This window comes from Heloderma suspectum, chromosome 2, assembly GCF_057233095.1.
Source record: "Heloderma suspectum isolate Gila_16-S chromosome 2, 16-S_ref, whole genome shotgun sequence".
Lineage (NCBI taxonomy): Eukaryota > Metazoa > Chordata > Lepidosauria > Squamata > Helodermatidae > Heloderma > Heloderma suspectum.
The window spans coordinates 136,137,055-136,164,479 of NC_139459.1; the positions used below are offsets into that span (position 1 = coordinate 136,137,055).

Consider the following 27,425-nt stretch of genomic DNA (forward strand, 5'->3'; position numbering starts at 1 on the left):
TAGGACTACTAGTAAGGGAGAACTGATTGTCTGTAACCAAAACTGGCTCAGCGTAGGAAATGCTCAGTTCCTTATTTTACATAAAATTTTGCTTCTGATGGTTGTGGGGGGAGAAAACAGACACAAGTTGAACATTCAAAGGCCCATTGCCTAGCCACTGGAAATCTCACTGATATCACTCAGCTTGAGATTTCATGTGACATATCTGAATGTGAGTTGGCAAACCTTAGAGCCCTGAGGGCTAGAAACTTGCTTTAAAAAGATGAACAAGCAAGCAGAGATTCTTAGGAATATAAATTTTGGCACCCAATAACTAGGGATGTACGAAATCGCCCTTACCTGTCTCCACCGGGTTCCGCTGGGGGGGGGGAGGCGCTCCGTCCCTCCCCCCAGAATCCTGGCCGGCCAGCTCCGCCAGCAGCCGGACATCCGGCCGCTGGCTAGCAGGGATGAAAATGGCGGCGGCCGTAGCCACCGCCGTTTGCATCCCTGTAGTCAGCCGTGATGGGCTACGTAAATGTTTACATAGCCTATCACGTCTGACTTAAAAAAACAACAACGTGCGTACGCAAATGGTGGCGGCCGTAGTTGCCGCCATTTGCGTTCCTTTTTTTGGCCCATCTTAGTCTACGTAAATATTTACGTAGACTAAGACGGTGAAAATAAGGGGAACGCAAATAGCGTGGTGGATGCTACGCTATTTGCGTTCCCCCTTATTTTCGCCGTCTTAGTCTACGTAAATATTTACGTAGACTAAGACGAGCCAAAATAAAGAACGCAAATGGCGGCGGCCGTAGCTGCCGCCATTTGCGTACGCGCGTTTTTGTTTTAAAGTCAGACGTGATAGGCTACGTAAACATTTACGTAGCCCATCACGTTTTTTGTTGTTGTTTTTTACCTAGCCATGATAGGCTATGTAAATCTTTACATAGCCTATCACGTCTTTTTTTTTTAATACTGGAAATGGCGGTGGTGGCAGCCGGTCGGAAGACTGGCCGCCGCAGCCACTGCCGCCAAACCGCCACCAGAGCCGCTGCCACCCGGAAGATCCGCACCAGGTAAGTCTCGTCCCGGGGGGGATCCGTGGGGGGGCGGCAGGCCGTTCCACCACCGATTTCGGGGGGCCGAATGCACTGGCATTCGGCCTCCCCGAGATCCGTGGCGGAATTCTCTGCCATCCCTACCAATAACCCATGCTGTCCTTGTGTGCAATTGCGGCATACTTAGCCCCATACATACAGCTATTTCCCTAAAAGATGCGTTGCCATTTAGGAAGAGATTCAATACTGCATGGTCTTTTCAGAAGCTGAAATGTCTAGTGCAACACTTACAAGGATGTGGCTGTTTCTGCATCCTGATGAGAAACATAGGTTGGCCCTTACGTTAGCTTTCATATTGTTATTGTCCCTTCCCACACTCTCAGTGCTGGGTAATGTCAGGAGCGCCCTAGCAGCCTCTTTCAGTACACTCCAAAAGCAAACTCAAGACACAGACGAAAGGATTCTTTTCAAGGCTTTAATCCTTTTACAACTTAATGACTCTTTCAGATGCTAATCACCAGCAACTAAGCAATGAACAGCAGAGCAGCCTATGCTCCGGGTAGGTAGTTGATCCCCGTTTGAAGGAGAATCACTTGAAGACCCTGAACTTATGGGCTAGGGAGAGATCCTCCCTCTTTCCCTTGGGTCCATGGGACGCGGTCGTTGCTTGCGCGCCAAACGGGCGCTACGCCTCCTTTCCGCGCCCTCCATCGCTCGTCGCTCCCTGCGTCTGCATCGAGCGTCCAGCAAGCCCCCCTCCCGCACTTGCTCACTGCCAGGGTCACTCTCTATCTCAGGAATGCCGGCAGGAGGAATCCCTGCCAGCTGCTGTACCTGTGAGGGATGAGCTGGCTCCTCTCCCACACATTGCTGATCCTCCTCAGAATCAGAACTGCTCTGGGGTTCTATCGGCTCAGTTTCCACCCTGACAGGTATACAGGCTTGGTGAATTTGGAGCGGAATGTGTGCAGGTGGGCCATCCCGACTGTTACGTTATAGAAAGACAGGATCCCAGCCTCATAATCCAGAAAATCCCCGACTCGTTCTGGATCATCGTCGTCTGAATTGGGATCCTCTCCCCATTGTAGAACGTCCAGTATTCAAAGTCAAACCTCTTGATGCACCAGGACGCTCGGTTCCACCCCAAACGGCAAAGTTCGGAGTCTCCTTTTCTCTTGATGGACGGGTAAGCTGCCCCAATCCACCACCCTTGCTCAGCCTGAAGCAAATCTACCTCCCAGTAATGGCTCCCAGCAAAGAAAGCATCTCTGCTCATGGCCTGCCAGAGCTTATCAAATCTCTCCGGGCTCAAGGGGTAAAACCACCTTCTCCAGCAATAGCTGACTGAAAGACGATCCTCAGACAAGGTCAGCCTGGGGTGCAAACTGTTTATCTCCAGGGTGGGGGATCCTGCATCTGCAGGGAAACATTTGCAGAAAATACACTGCATATAAAGAAGCGCCTGAAGCCCTGCCAAGGGTAGCTTTTTAACCAGCCGCACCTCAGCGAAGAACAAGCTATGAAAACAGACACAGGACCTCTGCCAAAACCAGCATCCCCATATCTCCTCCTCCTCCTCCTCCACATCTAGTGAAACCTGCTGTGTGATGTGACATCATGACGTTGTGCATTTCCTTACCCCAGCCAGCCGCAGCTCAATGATATGTAGCGAGGATGAGGAAACTCTGAGTGTGAAATTCACCATAACAAGCGGGGAGAAGGTAGACACAGAGCTGTCATTTTTGGTAGCAGCTTCATGTCTTCTACCCCATCTGGTTCTGCCCTCAAAGCCAATCTTCCTGATTCTATACACACTGGCCTCTCCTTCCTTCATTTGCTAATGTTACTTTGTAAACCAAGAAATGCACTCATTGGGGCTATGCAGATGAAGACGTGAGCCTATACCAACTTGTGGCCTGCCAGATGTTTTGGCCTACAACTCCCATCACCCTCATCATTGGCTATGCTGGCTAGGGCTGATGGGAGTTGTAGGCCAAAACATCAAGAGGGCCACAAGCTGCCCACCCCTGGACAACGCAAAGAGAATTGGCCTTGGCTCACAAAAGGCTGGTGCCACCAGTGTCAGGGAGCAGGTTAAGTTCCTCCCAGCCCCACCATGATTGCACCTCTGTATTTTTTCTGTTATAAGTGACTGGCTGCCATTCACCCCTATGAGGAAAAGCAAAGTGCTGCACTTGGGGACACAGCGAGGGCAAAACCAGCCCTGATGCTGCTTGTCCCAGCCTGGACTGACAAGAGATCTCACAGGAAGGCCCAATGTGTGTCTGCATGCAGAAGAACTGGAGATGCACAGCACCTGCCTAGACGCCCATGCAAGATACGAGCCTCCCCTCCCCACCGGCCCGTGAGGAAAAGCAGCAGCCAGCAAGGTGAAGTGTCATCATCTGCACCTCTTTAAATAGGCTCTTTAAAGGCCACATGCACTTTTCACTGTTTTAATTATTTGTTAACAGTTCTATATAAATCTTACGTCAGCTGCGCTAAGAACCTTGTCAGCTGCAGAACAGGGTAAACTGGTTTAAAGCAGGGGTGGAGAACCTCAGACCCGAAGTCCAAATCCAGGCCCTCCTGGGGTCCCCAGATGGCCATGTCCCTTCCCCTGGCCCCACTCCCTTTCCCCCAAATATTTCGTGGTTTCCTGGCTTTTGTGTAGTTTTTTCCCCCATTCTAAAAAACTGAACTGCCTCTCCTATGGCCCAGTTACAGTCAAAAAGAGCTTAAAGCTAAAATATGCTGGTATTTCCGGCCCTGCCCATTTTCCCTTTGGCCCCGCTCACCAATGGAATGCAGCCCCCAAGAGCTTCTCTGAAATGGAATGTGGCCCTCGGGCTGAAAGAGGTTCGACTCCCCTGCTTTAAATAAACAAATAAATGATGGATATTTTCTTAGATGATGATGATAGCAACAGCAACTAATGTAGCACAGGGGCTAGGAGGCTGCTGTTAGGTATGTTGCGAATGTTTGTTTTCTGCTTCGTTTTCGGCGATCCTCTCTCAGTTCGGCTCCCGAACTGAAGTTCACAAACCCTCCCCCTACCCCTGTTCGGTTGCAGTCGAGCAATTCCCCCGACATCTCAGGCGCTATGGTGATCCTGTTCGCATGTTTTCCCCGGCTCTCGCCAAGCAGGTGTTTGGCGGACGGCTTCAGCGGCTATCCCTTCATTTTCACACAGTTGCCCCTGATATGCGCATCTGCGTATGTGCACATTTTCTGGGTGAAAAAAAACTGCGCAGCTGCCAGAGCCCTTCTGATTTTGCGCATTCAATGAAGTGAGAAATGCCACAGCCACAGAGAGATCCAGGTGTTGTGGGGAGACGTTGAGGAAGGGAACAGAAAAAGATGAGAGCAAGCAAGCCCCTTCCTACCTGAATGATGGTCGTTTCATTCACACTGAAATGGGCCATTGTCCTCAATTTCTGCATAACAATGAGAAAGTACTATTCCTTAACACTTGAAAGTTGAGATAGCCACCGAGCAAGAAGATATGCTATTATGGGGCAAATCTCTCCTAAAATTTAGAATTTTACTCCAACATTTGAGAGACTATGTTCACAGGCAGAAAATACAGAAAGAAAAATATAGTTCCTTAATTCATAAATCAATATATCTGCACATATCTTTGGGCAGTGCTTTTCAATAGGGAAATAAATTATTGTTTTACTGTGTGCTTTTTGGTTTTAATTTTTGTGAACGGCGGACCAGAGAGCTTCGACTATTGGGCGGAATAGAAATGAAATACCCAAATACCCAAACAAACAAATAAACAAACAATTAATAAAAAGGGCAGTGTGGCGTTGGTCTCTTGGTTGTGGTGGCATTTTCTGTGTTTGTATTTCGGCTTGGCCGGGGTGACACAGGGCTGTGAGAGCCAAAAGGACAGCCCACAAAATATGCCCATGATGGTGATACCGCTGTCACACTACTGGGAATTATATACTATATATATCTGGAGAAATGGGAAGTTCCCTTGCCAGCTGCAGCAGGTATGGTGCTAGGCTTTGCAGCAGGAGCAGACCGACATACCTATGTAATTCTTTCCTCCAGTGCCTCCTTCCCAGTCATGCAGACTAGAAATGCGCACAAACCTCATTTTCCATATTTCTGCTTCTTGCATTTCTGTGTGTCTGTCGCAGTGTGGAAGCCATCAGAACACTCCCCCCACCCCAAAACAAGGGTCCCGATGTCTCATAGGAAACAGCTGGAAGTCCTTCATGAGTAGGAAGAATTGCCGGGCATGGCTGGAGTTTCTTGTGGCCCACTGAATGTGCAGTGCATTTTTAAAAAGCTCTCCTTTTTAAAAATCATTTTCTCGTTATGATTTAACTGGAGCTGTACATATTGGAGCACCGTTGTGTGAGGAATTTAACCAGCAACACATCCCAATATTGATAAGAGATAACAGAAATATGCCTTTTCTGCACAGCAAGAATTACTCCAACCCTCCTACCTATATGTTCTAAAAAGTATTGTCCTCACCAATAACAAATACTCAGTTTGCTGCTGGAATGGGAATTTGGGCACCATGGCATCTCACAAACATACACTGCATTCCTGAAAGAAGGAAGAGTACAGGGGACCTATGGCATTTTCTCTCTGAACATGATCTGAGAGGCAGTGCTTCCAACTAGCTGTATTTTTACAAGGGGCCATTCCTCCATGTTCGCATGAAGAATGCACTACACAATGGAGAGTGTGCATGTGGGAGGGGGGACATGCTACTTGAACACCAGTTTCCCTTGTATGACTGGCTCTGTGATGACATCCCAGTGTAGACAGGAAAGACTGCAGGCATGGGAAGAGAGCCCAGGACAAACCAAGGAGCACAGTTATACTAATGCCATTTCCAACCTTGCTCTTATTGCACTGGGATGACTGCAGTGACTTACACTGTACACCAGTCCCATGAAACCTGTGACAACCACATAAACATAAATTCATTCAGGCAAAGGTCATGACAACAGAGTGTCTCTTTACTTTGCACGGTCAATTAAAATATATAGAACAGGAATATTTTAATTGTATACAACTGCTCCATTAAGACGACAAACAATATCATACCCATAACACAGCCTGCACATATGCTAACTGCAGAATGGGGAAAACAAAAAGGACTGCAGTTGTGTACCTCAAGCAGAGGTATTGCTTGGTAGGAATAGAAAAGGAAAGGCACCTCTTCCATTCAGACACAGCAGCATGCACCTAAATCAGTCCCCCTCCCCCTTGCCTTCTCCACAGCCAGACATGTGAATGAATATCTGACCGACCGTAGTCGACAGACATTCAGTTATATCCCCAGGCAGTCAGCTAAAGAGAATGAATGAGGTACTCAGTCACCTGCCCCGGCCTGTCCTTTATCATGGAAATGCATTCTTAAAACAAGAGAGAGGTGATTTTGCTTATTGCCCTCAGTTAGCAGATGAACAGTGTTGCTGATTTCTGAGCGTGTGGGTCTTCCCACGTTCTACCTAATGAACCAAAAATACTGTGCTGATTGAGAGAAGTAGTCAAAGCCTCCACCTGCTTCCACAGAAGCCTCAGTCTTACAAGGGGACTTTGGCTCTTTCAAATTCTTTTTCTTTATTTATTACAGTTATATGCCGCCTTTTCCCCTCCTTAAAGAACCCAAGGCGGCAAACCTCCTCCTCTCCATTTTATCCTCACAACAACAACCCTGTGCGGTCAGTTGGGCTGAGAGTCTGTGACTGGCCCAAAGTCACCCAGTGAGCTTCCATGGACGAGTGGGGACTAGAAGTTCTAGAACCAGGGTCTCCTGACTCCTAGTCCAACACATCTCTCTCTCTCTGCATCAACATAATTTCTTCCAGAGATCAGCTTTTAATTTCAGCAAGCCCCGTCCTAGTTAGCACCCTTCTTTCCAGGAAACTCATTCTGATGATGGATGGAGCTACTGCTGCTTTTTCCTCTCTGAGCTGCCTCCAAATTTCCCTGATTTACCAGGGGTTTGCACCATATAGCCCAGTCCAGTACCTGTCCCAGTGAAGCCCCAAACCCCCTCCTCAAACACTGTTGGAGAGAGGTTGCCACATCACAATGGCACATTTTCTGAGGTTTACAAAGACTCAAATAAGTTGCCTTCTGGGGGAATTAGCAACTGGAGCCAGAAGCCTACACACCACACAAACAGAAGGAAAAGTAGGGGTGGAGAGGAAGCTACAATTTGTAAAAGCATCCTCCCAACAAACAAAAGCGATATATTTTTCTTGCCTGAAGCCCTCTTCTGCAGACAGGAGCTAGTGCGCATTGCAACTCCTGCCTGCTTGGTGAAATTCCAAAAATTCCCATGTCTGTTAATCTGCAATAGCACTGAACTGAACTGCCCCCCCCCCCCCCGGCATATAATTGTGCATATTTGCAGACAACAAAAGATTCAAGTGCCCAGTGCCCTGGAGGCTCCTTGTCAATGTCAACGCATTAGCAAAACAAAGGAGAGGAGAGGTGCAGCCGGCAGAATCAATGAGTGAGTCACAGAGATGACCCAACACGCTAATGGCTTACAGAATGAAAAATGGTGTAGCTGAAAGTGCGCATTTCAGAGATGTAAAAGTGTGCAAATTCGAAGCTTCGTGTGCGCACATCCCCTTTTGCGCATATCAATCTCAGAGTAAAAAAAAAAACTGTCGAAGCCACAACCGCTTTGTGGGGGCGATTGTCGGTGATCGTCGATCACTGAGTGCTTCGACAAACAGGAGGAAGGTGAGCAGCAGTGAGTTCCCAATATGGGGGCAATAATACTGGCCTACCTTACATATTTGTCGCACAGCTTACTAGATAACGTATGTGAAGTGCTCTGAAGACTTTTGAGCTCTATAGAAATACTACTATTAATAAATTGCCTAATTAAATGCCAGCAATGGGTGTTCAACGAGGTTGATTCCATCGCTGAAGTTTCTGCAACAGCCACCTAGCGGCAAGGTACTGACTAAAAAATAAACTGGAGAAATGCTGTTTTATGGACACGTTCACATGGGAACAGGATTCCAGAACAAGGGATGGCTGCTTGGGGCGTTCTGATGGGACCCATATAGAACATTATACATCTTTATTTATGCAAATGGAGAGTTGCATGCCACATACCAGTCTTCCTCAACCTGGTGCCCTCCAGATGATTTGGACGTCAACTCCCATCAGCTCCAGCCAGCATAGCCAATGGCCAGTAATTCTGGGAGCTCATGTCCAAAACATCTAGAGGGTAGGGATGTAAGAAAGTCACTTACCTGTTCGCAGATTATGTTGATGGTGGGGGGGAGGTGTTCCGTCCCTCCCCCCGGAATCCTCGCCGGCTGGCTCCACTCCGCAGGGATTCTGAGGAGCCGCCAGCCGGCTCCGCCAGCAGTTGGACATCCGGCCGCTGGCTAGCAGGGAGACAAATGGCGGCTGTAGCCACCGCCGTTTGCGTCCCTGCAGTCAGCCGTGCTAGGCTACATAAATGTTTACATAGCCTATCATGTCTGACTTTAAAAAATACAACAATGTGCGTATGCAAATGGCGGCAGCCATAGCCGCCGCCATTTGCGTACGTGCGGTTTTTTTTTTTTTAAAGTCAGACGTGATAGGCTACGTAAACATTTACGTAGCCTATCACGGTTTTTTTTTTAAACCTAGCCGTGATAGGCTACGTAAATCTTTACGTAGCCTATCATGTCTTTTTTTTTTTTACACTGGAAATGGAGGCGGCGGCAGCTGGTCGGAAGACCGGCCGCTGCAGCCGCCGCCGCCAAACCACCGCCGCAGCCGCCGCCGCCCAGAAGATCCGCCCCAGGTAAGTCTTGTCCCGGGGGGGCGGGGGGGGCAGGCCATTCCGCACTGATTTCGGGGGGCCGAATGCACTGGCATTCGGCCTCCCCGAGATCCGTGGCGGAATTCTCTGACATCCCTACTAGAGGGTCACACATTCCCCATCTCTGGTTTAGATAGTGTGTGTGAAAGGTTACATCTAGGGATGTCCGGATTTTGTTAAAACCATTTCATCTGTGTTTTGCAGGTTATCAGTCATTTTTCATTCCACCATTTGCTCACTGACAGAATCTGACTGGGGTGGGGGGGATGTACGAGAATTTCATTCTAGTTGTGCTGATGCGCATTAGCGCTAATGCACACTAGTGCTAATGTGCATTAGCACAAGTGCAAATTTGTGCGCACCCCCCCCCCCCAAATATATATATAAAAAACCAGTCTGAAAGTCCACAGAATTGGGAAAAGTCTGTGCATTACAAAACTCCTGTTCTAAACCCCCTTGAGCTGAGCATTCAAACTGTGGCTGGCCGCATGGAGAAAACACAGCACAATGCTGCATAAGAAATACGTACGCTTTAAGAAGAGTGACCGATCAACACGAGAGTTTGCTTGTAACAAGACCCATGGCTCCTACTTCAAGGTGCTGTTAAGGCTACTAAAGACATCTTAGCAAAGTAAAAAGCAAAACAAAGAGACAATGCCTTTTCAAGATGCAGGCACTTGATTTGGTGAAGCATGGAATTTTAAAAGAGGAATGTAACTTCTCTCGTTCTTTAAATTTCCATCACAACCTGGAATAACAGCAGACCTAGTCTGAATTTCACATCCTGTTTACCCAAGTTAAAGACAGCCCAATTAGATTATCAATCCAAATAGAACGTTTTAAAACAAAATTATCTTGCTACAGTTACTTCAGGTAGCAATGGAGACACTTTGAATTCCAAAGGCTCTAGCCCAGGGCTGCAGCACCTCAGGTCCAGGGTCCCAATCTGGCCCAGCTGGGTTCCCCAGATGGCCACACCCCCTTCTCCTGGCCCCACCCCCTTCCAATGATTATTTGGTGCTTTCCTGGCTTCTGCACAGCTTTTTCCTCATTCTAAAATGGGTGGACAACACATGGCCCCCATGGGCCCATCACTGTCCCCCAAAACTGTAAAAAAAGAAGAAGGGGGTAATGGCACCTATAGCAGCTACAGGGCTGCAAACAAGCTAATGTTGACCCTTCTGGTGCTTTGTAGCGGCTACAGACACCATTTTTTTCTTGAAAAGGATCTCAGCATCATGGGGGAGGTACAGCCCATGGGAGCTGTGAAAATCTGCTCTAATTTTTTAGGGAGCACAAGCACATGTTCAAGAGCACAAATCCATTCTTAGCTGCAGAGAGAATACCTCTAGGCTAGGGAGACATCACGTGGTGTCATAAGTTATCAACTTGGTGGTTTCACACCTACCTTCCTGGAGCCGAGCTTTGAGCGGCTTCTGCAAGATGGACTGAAGAGTCTCCACAAAGCACTTCACATGGTGTGTAACGTGTTCAAACGACATGGGCACCGGAACCAACTGCTCTGCAGAGATCCTCTGCTTCAACATTTCCTTTTCTATTCCACTGTACTTCTGGAGAACAAGAAACTGATTCTTAAAGTTTCCTTATGGCTAATGTTTCCTCCCTCCTGCTCCCAAGGACCCACACCACCCCAAGGTGTCCTCCCTATGGAGAAGGTGCTGCTTAGCCATGGACTCATCCCACAGTGCCTCTGTGTCATTTAAAGGCCTGGCATCAAGTGGCAGGGACCAATCACACACGTCTTTCCCATAAAAGTAGCATCTGCTTGGGTTCAGGGGTGACAATCAGGTGGGAAGGGCCCAGATGGTTGGCCCTGCCCGTGTGGTGCTGGGCCATCAGAACATGTGGCCAGTCTCTAAGGCAGCCTTCCCCAACCTGGTGCCCCTGCCCAAACTCCCCAGCAAAGCTGGCTGGACAACTCTGGGTGTTGTGGTCCAACACATCTGGGGGGGGGGCAGGTTGGGGAAGGCTGCTTTAACATCTGACACATGCTCGTGTGAATGGGGCCATCCCAGATAGACCATTCATATCACTTCTGACACAAAATACTTTACCTTGAAGTCAGTTCACAGCTTATGCAGCTGCAAGTCACCAAGTAACATCTGTGAACCAGGCCTTAGAGCATGCACGGACGATGGAACTAAGGCCTGTTCTGACGTGGGCAACAGAAACAGTTCACAGTGCTTCACTGGGAACCCATATTGCCTCAGACTCAGGTCCTCAGCCCTGTTCAGGCATTCTATCTGTGTAGGAAGTATGCTGATTCTTGTCCTGGATCGTGTGGAGCACCTCCACAGATACAGGAGGCTCTCCCCTTCTGACCATCGCCCTCCATGAGCATGAGGAGGGGCGCTTCCTCTCCTCACAGGATCACTTCCTACACAGATTGAATGCCTGAATGGGGCTAGAGACAAGGCTGGAACTGGGATAAGGACCTTTTCTTGCCCCAAAATAGACAGGAATAAAGGAAAACAGATTACCATTACGTTCCCATTTAACCTACTACCTACTGATAAAACCACTGGAGAAAGACTATAGTGGGGTTTTTTCCCCCAGAGAGCTGAAGACAGAAAGAGGGATTACTGCCTAGGATATATACACTTGTCCCATTTTTGCCACAGGTGAACATGATTTGTACGTTTTCATATTGTTTCAGAAACTTCGAGGCAACGGTGAAGCAAATAAGATGTGTGTTCATACACTGTAATAAGGGAAACTTTGATTGTATCACCTTCAGTTCATTTAAAAATAATTATTCTTACATTTCTATTCCACTTCTTAACCAAAAGTTTCTGGACATGGCTACCGTAATCTACTGAATATATTTAATGTTAATGGGTGGATAAAACCTATTAATTAAAAATAACAACATAATATACAATGTCCTAAAACCATACAACGTCCTAAAACCATACAACAGGAAACAAAAATGACAAAAGAACAAAAAGCAACATGAACCACTCCCTTAGGAAATATTTCAAAATGAGCTTCTGTTGCCAGTATCAAAGCTAATTAGCAAAGCTTTTTAAAGCGTTGTGTAACCCACTGGTATAGTTTTCTTTAAGAATTCTGAGTGGGGATATTCCTGCACATGCTCAATAAAGGAGTGATATAGGGAGCGGCCACCATTTTAGGCAGTTACCAAAATTGCAGGGTGGAAGAGATTTGATTTCTCTTCCCTGTAAGACCCTGAACCCTTGAGACAGGTTAGTAGGGAGGTTTCCTTCTGAAATGTTTTTAAAGAGTCATGATTTTTTTCCAAACACTATGAGCTCCTTGTTGTTTATGTTCTTTTATATTGTATAAAGGGTTGTTTGCAAAGTGTGCTCCTGTGTTACTGGATTCGTCCACCTTGAGAAGCTTGCTGCGGAGCTGGAGTGAACTGAGTAGAGACTGTCTTACTTCTTCGGCCAGCAGAAAAGTCAAGTTTCAGAGAGAAGTTTTATTTATATTTTTGTTGTGGACTCAAGCTGAAGACAGAACTTTGAGATGGCTGTGCTCTGTTTTATTGTTTTGGTGATAAGTGAATTGTTATGCATGTAAAATTATTACATGTGCGTTATTATTGTTTTTAGTTAAGAAATTACAATGATATGTGTTAATTGTCCCTGTACAAGGCCTTTGCTGTGAGTCCCTTTAGAGACCCTGAAGAAAAGTGTTACAGCTCAATCGCCTAAATATCTAGAGGAAACTAGCCAGTCTGGCCTACCTAGGAACGGAGTTCTTCAGGAGGAGCAACTCTAGATGCATCTGGATGAAACTGATAATATGGACCCATTTCAATTGGGCTTTTGGACGGGATATGGGACTGAGATGGCTTTGGTCGCCATGGTGGATGTCTTACACTGGGAGCTGGATGGGGGGAGCACAACCCTATTTGTCCTCTTGGACTTCTCAGCAGCTTTCAATACAATCAATCATGGTATCCTTCTGGACTGCCTGGCAGGGCTGGGGCTAGCACGTGCTGTTTGTAATGGTTCTGGGCCTTTCTGTCCAACCATGTCCAGAAGGCGGTGCTGGGGATGACCATTCGTCCCCACAGCCACTGACCTGTGGTGTCCCAAAGAGTTCTATCTTGTCCCCCATGCCATTTAATATCTATATGAAGAGAGGTCACTCAGAGCTTTGGAGTAAGGTGCCGCCAAGATGCTGATGACACCCAGCTCTATTGATCTCTCTCACCTAACACCCAGGAAGCAGTCAAAAGCGTTGAATGTTGCCTGGGTTCAATAACGCGCTGAATGAGGGTGAACAAGCTGAGATTAAAGCCAGACAAGATGGAGGTGTTATTGGTCAACAGAAAGCCTGGCTCGAGGCCTGGGATTCAGCTTCTTCTGGAAGGGGTTGCACTCCCCTGAAGGGTCAGATCCATAGCTTGGGAGGGCTCCTTGACCCTATGCGGTCTCTGGATCTTCCAGTGGAGGTGGTGGCAAAGCGTGCATTGTGCGCCAGCCTCAGTCCTTCCTGAGTCAGTCTGACTTGGCAACAGTTATCCATGCCATGGTTAGATCATGTTTAGACTATCGCAGTGTGCTCTGCGGGGGGCTCCTCCTGAAGAGTGTCCGGAAATTTCAACTGGTGCAAAATGTGGCAGCTGGGCAGCTAACTGGGGCACCATGTTACACCTGTCCTGAAAGACTTGCATCGGTTGCCAATTGCTTTCCAGGCTCAATGCAAAGTGTCGGTCTTAACCTTTAAAGCCCTAAAAACTCTGCCCGAATATTATGATTTGCAGGAGAGACCCTGTTGAGGGCACCATTACCCACAGACACCCATTTATCAGGAACACATGAAAAGGTTTCTTCTGTATTGCCCCCAAACTATGAAATGTTCTCCCCCAAGAACTATGATTGCCCCCCACTCTCCTGGCCTTTAGAAAGGGTTAAAAACTCATCTTTTCAATTTGGCCTTTCAAAATGCATAGTTTGAATGTTTTAATTGTTTTACTGCTCTTGTGTTTTTTGTTGAATTGTTTTCAAGGTTTTATTGTTTTAAATTGTTGCAAACCGCCTTGGTGGCTTTAACAGATAAGATGGTATATAAATGTCAGTAATAAACACATTCAATAAAAATAAAAGCCTTCCATAGCTTTGCCCCTACATTTACCTTTTTGTCCTAAAATCCTGATACATCACTTCCCGAGACATTCACTCTTCCAGCTCTAGCACCATTAGTCCAAATGTCTCTCAATTCTTTAAGGCTGCAGTCCTATATACTCTCAATGGTAGGTACTTCTGAGTATTGCACTATAAATAACACTTCCCATTTTCCTGTTGAGCCTCAGTCCTTCCCAGAATATCTCTGTTGTGCAGCCTCCCTTATTCTCTCCACCTCTATCTATCTCTCCCTTTAAATTCCTCCACAACAGTCACTTTTTCCATGATGCATCTGGCTTGCCCTTTTAGTCCAGGGATGGCGAACATGTGCCCCCACCCCGATGCTGTTGGGCTGCAACTCCCATCATCCCTCACCATTGGCTGTGCTGGCTAGGGATGATGGCAGTTGCAATACACCAACTTCAGGAGGGCCACACAGTCCTCACCCCTGCCTTTAGTCTTCCCCAACCTGATTCTCTGTTTTCAACTATAATTCCCATTATCCCTGAGCACTGGCCATGCTGGCTGGGGCTGATGGGACAAAACGTTGGGAGGGATCAGGGTTACGGAAGGATGCTCTACTGAAACTACATCAAAGTGTGCTTACCTACATTTGTACACATATTCTTCCCCTGTTACCCCTACCAATTCCTCTCCTCTCCTCCCCTCATCTCCCTTTTATTTGTCAAAATTTAGATGATAAGCCCCATGGGGCAGGGACCTGCTTTTTTGCTGGTATAGCTCTGCAAAGCAGCACGGGTCCTGAAGGTGCTATATATACACTTAACAGTAAGAACAACAACACAGAGAAGGGTCTGGATTGACTGGGAGCATCCACAACAGGCCCTCCTCATCTTAGCCAGTCTACTCTTTGGCAGGCAGAAAAAAAAACACTGGCTACCTTCAGTAAATGAAGAGGGTCAGGCTGAAGTTGGATCTGTCTGAGCCTGTCCGTGAAACTGTCTATGATCCTAATTTGCCCCTCGCATGCCTCAGACTGTTCTTCATACGTCCCCAGGGTATGCTGGGCCTTCTCATCAATCCATCTTTTGCTCAAGGCTTCCTCCTCATCAAACAGCAATCGGAGTTTGGCAAACTTCCCCATCAGCCAGGTTTTACTTGCCAAGGTATGCCCCTGAGGTAAAAAGAAAAAACAGCTCAGCACCAAAGGAGGAGTGCTGAACAGCACAAACATTCCTCAGGTACGCCTACGACCATGAAAACACACCTCGAGGAATGTAACAGGTTACATTCAGATTTAAAAACAAATGCTCCAGAAAGATACAGTTCAGCCAGAGAGGTCTGCGCTGTCTTCACATTGCGTTGGACTGCAACTCCCATCATTCCCAGCCAATCCCATCTGGAGGGCACCAGGCTGGGGAAGCCTAACCTAAGCATGTGGCCAAAACATGGACAGTGTTCAGGAGATACACATACACTTCCCCCCACCCCGCCCCACAGCGCTGAAGGCTTGAATCAAGAGTGGCAGAGGGAGGGGCTGTTTAACCCATTCCCTTCCTGCTGTGTTTCCCACTCACCCCCACCCCACCCCGCCCACACACAGACACCACGCTTTTCTCTCCCACGGGAGAAAGGACACGGGGTTCTCCCACAGGGAGAAAAGCAGCTTGGGGAGGGGGACACTTCTGAGCAGACTAACAGCAGGAGGACAAAGAGTTAAGCAGCAGCCCCTCCTGGCCATTCATCGATGGAGGCCGATTTTCAGTACAAAACCTGACTCACTCAGGACTGGAGCCTGACGCTTCACGCTCAGGCCTAGGCTCCTGTCCACCTCTTCCATCCTCTGACAGTTTTTCTCTCGTTCAGCATCTATTCCTGTTGCTGACATGTAAAGGCATCACTGGGGCTCAGCCTATCGAATCCAGGCCCCAAATCTATTTTCTAGGCGCCCGAACTTGTGTTCAAGAACATTGGTGCCAAAGGGAGCTTTTAACTGGGGTGATTTGGGGTGGGAAATTAATTGGCTGGCGCTGCCTTCTGTGAAATTTAAATAAGTGCTAGTAATTATTTCTAAATCTGCATTCATAGCACCAAATTAGCACATGGAAATTTTATGCAGATTTGTGTTCTATGTGCCCTGGGCCTGAGTCTTTTGAATGCCTACCAAGACCCCTGCTGAGATGTCTTCCCTGCCCAGTGACCAATGGGCTCTCCTCCTTCCTCATGTGGCTCGAAGAACAGCAATGGCAGCAGCGGGACGTTGTTCCCACTTTGGTCCATTGTTTTACCCTCTGCCAAAGGCTGGCCTAGGGGGCCACACACCAAATGCTCAAGCGCTGTGAAGTGAATGTACAACCACGGAGGTTCTAGATTTTCCATATGGCAGATCTATGCATCAAGTCAGATCACCAGAAAGCCAGTTATTTGGATCTTATTACTTTAGCTCCACATAGGAATGCTTTTACGAAATGAAGATTTAATGTCATGCCTTCTACTTTCTCAGAAGGCTGTTATAAGAAATTACAATGGGAACAGTGTTCTTGTGTGTTTTGTAAAACTGTCACTGAGGATATTGTCCAGCATGTTACCCAATGTCCTCTTTATACAGGTGAAAAACACTTTGCCCGAGTTTAGGCTCAGGAAGAATTTTGTTACACCTAGTGAATCTGCATGTTTTCTGTTGTCTGATAATGTAAATTAAGTTGCTGTATGTGTTGCCTTATTTTCAATGGTGGCCAGGAAATTGAGAGCTAAATTTGTCACTCAGCTCTGAATGTTCCTTCTGTTTTTGTTATGGCTTAGAGCTAGACATTAAAGCTATTACTACAACGACTGTGGAGATGTGGAGCTGACTGATGTATGGTTGGATGCCCAATGTGGGATGCTCAGGGTTTTCTAAAGGAAGAATGAAGTGTTCATACTGAATTCCCTCAGACTACAGACTCTGGCCTCCCCATCAGCCAGAAACCCAGATCAGCAGCCCCCCCTGCCCCTTAGGATAGATATCACTGCAAGGGGGAAACCAACCTAGCTCGATACATCAGCCAGAAAAGGAACAGCTGCAGGCAGCTTATTTTGCCCTTCCCTGCCAGAAACTATACCTATAAGAACTTCGAAACTAAGAGAGCCTGAATTTCACTTTTTTCCTCCTCCTGCCCAACCCCTTTTCCTTTTGTGTTGTACCTTTTGGATTGTAAGCCTGAGGGCAGGGTCTCTCGTTATTATTAATAAATAAAGTTATTATTAATCTTTGTAAGCCACTCGGGAGCTTTTTTTGGCTGAAGCATTTTATTTAAAAACGCTGTAAATAAATACATGAATAATTTAACAGATTAAAAACAACAACAGAGACCTGGTATAATAATATAGGCTACAGGTGTGAGCTGTGAGCATAGTCCAAGGCAGCGGTATCTTTTCCCCAGGCTGGCAGGTGGGGGAGAGAGCAACTCAAGTGAGGAGGTGCAGTTTCTAACTGATAAGGGAAAGGAGTAAGAATCATACCTGGCTTCATATGCAACACCCTTCTGTTGCAAATGGCACCCTCTGGGATTGCATTTCGCAAAAGAAAAGGACGTAAGGGAAAACTGTCATTTGGTCCAGAGTCCAGAAGGTTGCTATCCCTGTGCTAATAACTGATCTGAAACCAAATGACAGCAATGGCATCCTGCCAATTTAAAGGCTGTTTACCTACCACTTCCCTACTCTTTGGTCCACACGCAAAGGAGTGGAACAGCTGGGTTGTGATCATTTTCTCAAGAGTCCTGCATTGCAAGCAGCAGAATTCATTTTAGGAAAAATATTGAGAGTGGGTGCAATTATACATTGTGTCTGAATGTGTGTATATCGAGGGGTGTTATAAAGTATGTGGAAGGGATTATGTTTAACTTCATTTCTTCGTACCCGCTGCAGCCAATCTTTTTGAGAGCCTGCACATGACATTGGCACAAATTCACTCTCTACAGTGGCTGCCAGTTTACTCTTGGGATGAATTAAGGTTATTCCGGTGCTGTTGTTATTACCTGTAAAGCCCCCCATAAAGGACTTGGGCCCAATGCAGCTGGGAACACCATCTCCTGTATGAACCTCACTGGGCAAGGAGATCTGGAAGGAGGTCTTGCTCCGTTTACCTTTGGGTTAGGAATTAATATCACACATAGGGTGGCCAGGTGTCCTTTAAAAAACAACAACAGTGGACAGTCCTCTATTTTCAGGACTTCCAGAGGACTGTCCTGTATTTTGATGGTGTCCTCTATTTGAAGGGCTGCCCAGTCCAAGTCTGGCATAAAGATAAAGAACCATATCAGTGGGAACAGCTGGGCCTTGAAGCTGCCCATCAACAGCACCTGGGCAGCAGGCTGAGCAAGCAGGCACACAGGTCACCTGGCCACAGTCTTCCCCACTATGGTGAGATGTACTGTATCTCCATTTAAATTATAATTATAATAATGTCTAAATTTGTATTTCTCTCTATAAATTAGCATAGGCAAATTTTAATCAGCCCAGACAGCTAGACTGGTGGGGACAAGGGAGAGGGCCTTCTCTGTGGTGGCCCCCACTCTGTGGAACTCCCTCCCGAGGGAACTCTGCCATGCCTCCTCTTTAATGAGCTTCTGCTGCGCATTAAAAACGTGGTTTGTTCAGGCAGGCATTTGGGGTGGGTTAGGGTATTTTTAGAAATATGGTGTTTTTATGGTAGAATTTTATTGTTTTAAACTGTTCTATTATATACTTTGTACATCGCCCAGAGTGACCAGCCAGATGGGCAATTAATAAATTTAATAAATAAATAAAATAAAAATAAAATTATGTGCCCTTATTTTTGGCGATGCATGCCCTCTTTTTTGGCAATTCACAAGTGGCCACCCTATTCACGTGGTGTTCAAGGTTGACCACAGCTCTGGAACACCCTGTTGAGCTCGGCCCTGCCAGGCCACACATCGTCACAAAATTTCAGGTGCAACCCGCAACCCGTCCCATCCCCAAAGTCCTTTGGCAATCACAGAAGCCTTTGGGGCCAGGTCAGAATTCCTCTCATTTATTTACCACCCTGGGATTGTGTGTGGTGATGAAGGAGCAGCACAAAAAATGTATAAACGGATACACACTATATATTAATAAAATTTAAATTTTAAAAAGATACACACATACTGAAGCACAGAGAGGGAAAGGCACCTGTCGTTCCTTAACTTCTCCAAGCCTCAATCCTGCCTCTCAGGCTTGCCAGAGGGTGCGGGAAAGCAGCGAAGTCTTATCCTAGTTATGCTGCAGTCTGGAGGAAGATAAGAAAGAGCAGGAATGTCTCCTGCTCTTTTTTGATCTTCTCCAAACTGCAACACAAGTAAGGTAAGTTTCCACCTCCATGAAGAGTGAAGGGCCCAAGAAGAAAAGCTGTTGTTCAGGGGTAGCTTTGCACACAGAAGGACCCAGGTTCAATTCCTGGCACCTCCAGGTAGGACTGGGAAAGACTCCTGATTGAAGACCCAGAGAGTCACTGCCAGTCAGAACAGACCAGAAGTGGTCCGTTTCCAGACTTGCAAGTTCTACTTTGTGGGGTTGCTGTTGTTTTTTACTAAAACTTGGTGCAAAACTTGGTGCGAAAGACACACACTTAAGGTGCTTCCATATGGAAGGTTCCTAGTACTAACAATCAGAAGAGTTATTTTCTTCCATAACATATTTTTTATGGTAAGAAAATGAGAAGGCTACAAATTGACGATGTCATCATCTGGATGCTCCATACATTCTGTGAATGAGGCAGTGCGATTGCACAATAAAAGCCTCATTTGGACACAGCTTTAGAATTAAAGAACTCCGAGCCCAGTAATTTGTTTTGCGTATCCAAAACTGAATGGAGCTCCCACACAAAAATCCACTCCTGGTTCCCCCAAGTTTTCTTCATTTCAGCAGTATTATTGGGGGGGGGGGGGAGTCATTTTGTTGCTGTTGTTTAAAAAATTGGGAGCCAGAAATCCTGGCTGATTCATACCGATCACCCAGCACTCTACCTTCTGCCTACACCTGGTGACAATATTCAGCTAGATGGACCCAACGGGCCGACTCAACATAAGGTGACACAGGAGTTCTTCTTCTATGTGCCGGGGGATGGAGAAGGCAAGATACGGTGGGAGGAATTCTTGCTGTTTCCTGCCTTCGTCAAACTTGGGGGGAGCGGGGAATGCTCTGGGGAGGGGACCTGTGTATTGCTCGGCATCCTTCTCATTAGGTCGCTAAGGTGCACTTACACCTGGTGAGCAGTTCTGGGATGACCTGCTCTTTTTTTTTTTCTGCAATTGTTAAAATACACTGGGTTATTCTGACTGAGGATATTCACACTTTTCCCTTAGTTGAGTTGGAAGGTGTAATTTGTGCATTATGTGTTTATGCTTTAATTGCTTGTATACTGTTTGGAATAAACAAACACACACTTTTAAACACACACACACACACACACATATACTACTTGGGGTAGGGAAAGAAAGGTTAATGGTTATCAGTAGTTCTCCCCCACCCCGTCCCACGACAAAGGTATAAGCTGTTTTGAACAAGGACCAGTTCATTTTTTACCCCTGAAAGGGAGATACTTAGAATACTTTTTAATGCTACAGAAATGTGATCAGAATAAAGGACGTCTCTCTCCGAGATGCCTCATCTGTAGCTAAGCACTACAGCAGAAGCTTGTTTCTTGCACATCTGGTAGGACAGCTCCCAAATCAAAGCTGATTAGACCAATACAATTAGGTATATAACAGCAGAAAAAACACCAAGATAAGGGTATTACATGGGCAAGGAGGGGGACACATGTCGGAAAACAATGGCAGGCAGGAGAGAGGAGTGCTTAATCCCTCCCATATCATGCTGCCTATTTTCACCTGCCTCCTCTTCAGTGTTCAAAGCAGCTTACAAAAACCATAAAACAATATAAAACAGCCTCCCCCAAACCTGGCACCCTCCAAATGTATGGACTACAATTCCCACCAGCCTCAGCCAGCAGTACCAGTGGTCCAGGATTATGGGAGTTGTTGTTCAAAAGATCTGGCAGGCACGAGGTTGGGGAAGGCAGATATAAATAATTTAAAAGATCCAAATAAACAAATGGCATGTCCAGGCAAAACAAAGCACTTTCAACTCAGATGAAAGATTTCAGCACGTGTTTAACTTTCTCCCACTGAAATCAATGGGGCTCAAAAGTGCTTAACTTTGGCTGGATCAAGCCTACGTGACAGATTCAACTTTAAAACACACACACACAAACTATCAACACAACCTGCTAAAATGCTACAGGCTGGTTTAAGAGGTGGACCATACACCTCATTCTGATGTAACGTTTGGGAAAGTGGAAGCCACCATGGCATGATGTGATCCTCCTGCGCCATGCTGGAAGGTCCTGATCTCATGGGACAAACACTCAAGGTTGCTTTTTTCCTCCCCACGGAAGCCACAGCAGCACTGGCATGGGAAGCAACTACACCAGTGAGGGGTTAATCACTAGTCACTGGGCTATTTCACACAAAACAGTTTTCCTGCACAATAAGCATGTGTGAAGCAACCTCATGGAAAAGGTATTGCTCAATGGGCGCAAGAAAACAGGGCTGGACCAGTATGCTTCCCAGTAGCTACAACCATTACGGACTGATGTATAAATCACACCAAGATTACATTTTAGGAAAACACAGAAGGTGGCTTGGAATGAAAGAAACTGAATCAAAAAGCACATCCCCTCTTGTGTCCAGCGTGCCTCCCTCATTGGATTGTATCCAATGTTAGTCTAACTTAAGTCCTAGTCATTTCAACAGGTCTACTCTAAGTAGGACTAACACTGGATACACAACCCTTTGTCTCCCACTCTGGCAAATAAGGGGGCAGGGACCTCTCTATCTTTTTTAAATGTCACTCTGGAATGTGCCACATATACTGATAGCATTATAAAAACAATTAATGCTAACAACAGCATCATCAATGAGCACATTTTAATTTTACCTTAAGTGCATCAGTAGCTTCTTCTAGATGTTTTGTTATCCATCTCTTGCTTCTTCTTTGCTCTAACTGCTTCAAATACAATGCCATGACTTCCTGCATTACCCAGAAGAAACACATCACTGATTGTGCCCACTTCAAATACATATTTTTTAAAAGTGTTCATGCAGTCTAGTGTTTTTTTAATACGGTAAGAGAAGGAGTGCCTTGCCGGATTAGACCAAAGCCCAACATCCTGTTTCCCAGAGTGGCCAATCAGATGCATTGGCAAGGTTCCCTCCAAGTCCATTCTTGTCAACATCTAAGTTTCTGTAGAACAGCCTCCCCCAACTTAGTGCCTTCCAGTTGTGTTGGACTACAACTCCCATAGTCCCCCAGCCAGGATAGCTTTCTGGGAGACTATGGGAGTTGTTGTCCAACACAATTGGAGAGCACCAGGTTGTGGGAGGCTGCTGTAGAAAACAGGCCTACAAAATAGCGAACAAGAGTTCTCTTCCACTCTAATCAATTACCTGTTTTAATGCCATTTTAAGGTTTGGCACTCAAAGAAGGAAATGGTTGAATCACAGAAGAAATGAGGCATCTTTGCCTGACGATGAATGCAGCTCCTCAGTGTATCATTAGAACTTCTGAAAGAAGCGGGAAAGCAGTCCCAAGCACAGCTAATTCAGATTTTAATGGTTCCTAAAGAAACACTAGCTACAAAACTTCAGACTTAACTACAGTTACCAGCCTGGGCACACCCTGGGCTCATGTGTTCCCACCTCCCTCACTGGTGTGGCTTTGGAGGAGGAGATTGGAAGCATCCACTTCCTGATTTAAGCTACCCGCTTGTGTTCCGCTTCAGTGTCCTCCATGAAAAGAGTAAAAGCGGCAAGAAGAGGAGCGAGATCAATGAAAGATAATGGAAGACTCAGACACGGGGAGAAGGGGGGAGGGAGAGAAAGGGACTTGTAGTGATCCTGCATTTAAAACAGAAGAAGAAAGCCCCATTTTAAATGTAGGATTTTAGGCTGGTGTAGAGATGCCCTAAGCCTTACAGAGATATTTCAACTTTTGAAAAGGTGGGCGTGTGCAAAAGCTGAAAACCCACTAAATGACTGGCAGTTGGGGAAAGGGGCATGGCCATCTGGGGAACCCCAGAGGGCTGGACTGGGAACTCCGGTAGGCTGAATTTGGCCCCTGGGCCTAAAGTTCCCCACTCCAGTACACTATGGTATGTTGAAATAAGGCAGGGTTAGAAACCAGAGCTTGAACCTGGTATGTTTCAGTAAATCAGTTTAAACTAACCGGTTTGTCCTTATCTGATGTAACAACGAACCGTGTGGTTTAAAAATAGAAGCAGATGCTTCCACGGTGGCCACAGGGAGAGGGGAGGAGGAAGATTATCAAAAATAGGTGGTTATGAAGGAACATACATAAAAATGTCAAAATACCACCTTTAACAGACCCAGCCTGGACACCGTGCAAGCTTTCTAAATTGTCAGAATTCTTCCTCGGGCCACTGTATCTGTCGTTCTTTAAAAAGTTTTTTTTAACTCCTGTTCTCCGCCTTATGAGGGCAAAGAGAACCAAAGTGAATTCTGATTGGTGTAAATTATGAGAACGGCTGGTTTTTGCCTTTTTTCTTTTTAAGCATTATTTCAAAATAAAATTTCATTACAAAACACACACACAAAACAGCTGGGTTGTGTGTGTGTGTTTTACTTTCCAAAGGAAGAACTTGATTTTGTTTCTCTGCTCCACCCCAGCATGGCTCTTTATAATCTGAGATTATTATGTTTTTGCACAGGGTCCAGTTCTGGCCCTATTACTCTGCAGAGGACCTCCTTCTTTACCATTCTGTGGTTTTTGCCTGAATTCCCTGACACAGCCACAGCTGAGAGGTATAGTGGGAATCCCAGAAGCATCGCTGCTGTCCAGCAACTAACCAAAAAGGGAAGGATAGCCTGGCAAGGGATGAGATTGACAAGTTTCTGGCAGAGATATAAGGATTACAGCAGTCTCCCCCAACCTGGTGCCCTGCAAAAGTGTTGGGGCTGCAATGCTGGGAGTTGCAGTCCAACACATCTGCAGGGCACCAGGATGGGAAGGCTGCCTTACAGCATGTCATCTGAAGGTCAAGGTCCTGCTAAAGGCACAGGATCCTAAAGGAAATCAACCCTGAGTGCTCATTGGAAGGACAGATACTGAAGCTCAAGCTCCAATATTTTGGCCACCTAATGTCCCTGGAAAAGACCCTGATGCTGGGAAAGACTGAAGGCAAAACGAGAAGGGGGCGGCAGAGGATGAGATGGCTAGATAGCATCACGGATGCAATGAATATGGACTTGAGCACGCTCCAGGAGAGAGTGCGGGACAGGAAGGCCTGGCGTGCTATGGTCCACGGGGTCACGAAGAGTCGGACATGACTGAACGACTGAACAACAACAAAGGCACAGGAAAGGAGACTGGTAAAGAAGATGGCAGCCCTCATGCCAGTTACTCTGCAAGCCGACAGAGAACGTATTACCTATTTTGAGTGTGGAATGAAGCATGTCCACCCCAATACTAACTTTAGTGGGATTGCGGGGGGTGGGGTGGGGAGACACTGTGCCACAGGAGGTATCTAAGAGTTTGGGGAAAGCAGTGTGTGCCTTAGGGCACCCTGAAGACTTCTTATGGCTTACGTGGACTGGAGCCCACCTTCCACAAAAGCATGGAGGCTGGTGGCTCCTATTTCAGTGGGGCAGTGAATCCGCTCTGGATTCCCGCCAGAACTCTAAAGAAGCTATCAAAGGCGCTGAGCCCATTCTAGAGACAGGGTTCAGGACTTCGCCTGGCTCCTCTAGAGTTCTGACTGGTTCTGACTGAAACTCGGAGAGGATTCACTGCCCCGCTGAGGTAGGAGCCGCCAGCCTCCGCTGCACGAAAGCCCCCTCTGTAAAAGGTACCACAAGACTGCCCCCCCCCCCAATAAAGAGCGCCGGAAAGCGCCGGGTCAAGGAGCCTTCCCGCCGGCAACCCCACTCGCCCTGCGCCGCCGGGGCGAGGAGATCGACTCGGTGGCCGCGGCGGGAGCCCAAAAGCAGGCAGAGCGCGCGCACGCAGAGCGCGCACTCGTCGCAGAAAAGCTCCAAGGGGCGCCCGCGGTGATCGGCGCACTCGCGCGCCAGGTCTCGCGGGGCGCGCAGCTCCTCGGCCGGGCACTCGAAAGCCGCGCCGGCCGGCCGCCGCCAGGCGCGGCCGCGCGTGGGCCTCGCAAGGCGCCCTCCGGCGGTGAGGCAGCTCCATCCCGCCGCGCCCGGCTCCCCCTGCGCGCACAGCCCGCAGGTCGCAGCGGCCGCAGCCCGCTCCTGCTCCCGCCGCGCCATGAGCTCCCGGCGCAAGCAGGAACGAGGAGCGACGGGGAGGGGCGCCTCCGCCCGCCGGGGCTCCGGAGAAGGAAAACGAAACTTGGAGAGATGCGCGCACGCTCTGCGCGGGGAGAGGAAGAAGCAGGCAGGCCTGGGCGTGGCGTGGCGTGGCGTGCCAGCTGCGCGGAGGGGAGGGGAGGGGACGCGAGACAAAGCATTACGGGAGCCTAGCGGCGCCGCAGTTGGAGTCGGGGATGCGCGCGGGGGAGAACGTGGGCAGGGCGCGACCTGCCTCCCCGGATCTGGGGCTGTTTAAACCCTCAGCAGACCTAAGTGACAAAGCTGTTCCTGCAGGACTGCGCAACTCGTGCCGGCGGAGATGGGAACCCATCTCTGAATTGAATGCCCCCCCAACCGGGCGGCGGCGGCCCCCTCCTCCACAAGCATCCCTACAAAACACGGCATGCCACCCCCAGAGAAGTCTGTGGGCAGGGAGTGCCCCCCCCCCGCTCCGCCGCCCTTCCCCTACTGGGAAACAGACTGAGAAGACATATTTGGTTCTAGCCCGCTGGTTTAAGGAAAATTCCAGGATAAACAGGGTCCACTACCTCTGGGGTGGGGAGGAAAGGCCTCCCACATCAACATGTGGCTTGCCAGCTTCAGAAACACTTCGTGCCCAAGCCAGTTAAGCGAGAGAGTGCTTTTCTGTAGCTCAGTTTAGATTATCTGTTCCATCATGCAGCGCAGCTTCAGCCCACGGTCGGTACTTGGCAGAAGTTAAAGCCAGTCCACCATGCCCAAAGAATTGAGGCGGTGGAATTCTTAACTGTACAACTTGAAAGCGCAGCTGGATATGTTTTGTCATATTAAAGGCCCTCCAAGAGAGCCACATTAACTTTTTGATGTTCTAATTCTATGCAGAGAACTATATATATATGGCAGCATTCCATAATTACCTTTCTATCATCTGCAGTCTGAAGTTTAAAAACGGCTGTAACACAGTAACTAATACGTTTTCAGAGCAAAAAAAAGGGAAAATTGAAAATGCAACTGCCAGTATCATAATGTTTTTATAAAACAAAGCTGAAGGAAGCATTTATGGCCAAGCACCCCTCTGTCATGCCTGGATACAGCTCTAGCTGAGAGCCCCCTTTCCCCCCGCTACCAACTCTTAGCAATGAAGCCAAAGATGGGCAGCAATCTCTCCGCTGGGCTTAGACGTGGCTCCTCCGCCTGCTGCGTTTCTGGCCACGATGCAGATGAGCAGGGCTTCAGAGAACAGGTAGTCAAGAAAATCTAGCCATACCTGAACGGGAGAGCTGTTCAAATGCCAAAATCTTTCCACTGTCGGAACCAGCGTTCACAGAATGAGGCATCAGACCATCCAAGGAGGGGGCTGGAGCCAGGGTGGGGGAAGGCGTAAGGGCTGGGAACAACCTTGGTGGATAGGCATGGCAGAATGGAGCAGATGCAGATTCGTAAAAGGAAGATCGCTACGGGTCTGGACATTGCAGAAGTGTAATGTTGCTGTTAAGTATTATGAGGCTAAATTATCCCGCTATGTATGTTAAGCTATCTTTTGAAAGCTGCCTCGCGGTGGAGGGGTTTTGCCCTGAAAGGCAGCATGTAAGTACTTATGGACGAACAAATCTATGGTGCAGTTTTGGGATACTGCGTGCAGTTTGGGTTGCCCCATCTTAGAAAGAATGTCACAAAGGTGGAAGAGGTATGTAACAGGGCAGTCAAAATGATTAAGTGACTGATTTTTTAAAGATTGGGGCTTTTTAAAGTTTAGCTATGCAGACATTTACAGTGATGCATCATTCATAATTGGGGCCGCGGTGGCTTAGTGGTTAAGACGCTGAACTGCAGACTGGAAGGTCGGCAGGACAGCAGTTTGAGACCCGAGTGCTGCGTGACGGAGTGAGCTCCGTCTTCAGTCCCAGCTCCTGCCAACCTAGCAGTTTGAAAGCAAGAAATTGCAAGTAGATAAATAGGTACCGCTTTGGCGGGAAAGGGAACAGCGTTCTGTGCACCTTGGTGTTCAGTCATGCCGGCCACATGACCACGGAAGCGTCTTTGGACAGCGCTGGCTCTTTGGCTTAGAAATGGAGATGAGCACCACACCCTAGAGTCGGACACGACTGGTTGGGGACACCTTTACCTTATCATTCATAAG

At 47.5% G+C, this 27,425-nt stretch overlaps 1 protein-coding gene across 1 annotated transcript; it reads right to left on the bottom strand.

Annotated features, from left to right (window-relative positions):
• Positions 1–1,945: 1,945 nt before the first annotated feature.
• Positions 1,946–25,264, bottom strand: TRIM14 (tripartite motif containing 14). Its single transcript, XM_084829685.1, is given in 8 exon segments — positions 1,946–2,097; positions 2,100–2,456; positions 9,389–9,481; positions 10,268–10,430; positions 14,878–15,111; positions 21,915–22,007; positions 22,424–22,452; positions 24,925–25,264. Coding segments are annotated over 8 exon segments (1,461 nt in total).
• Positions 25,265–27,425: the final 2,161 nt, after the last annotated feature.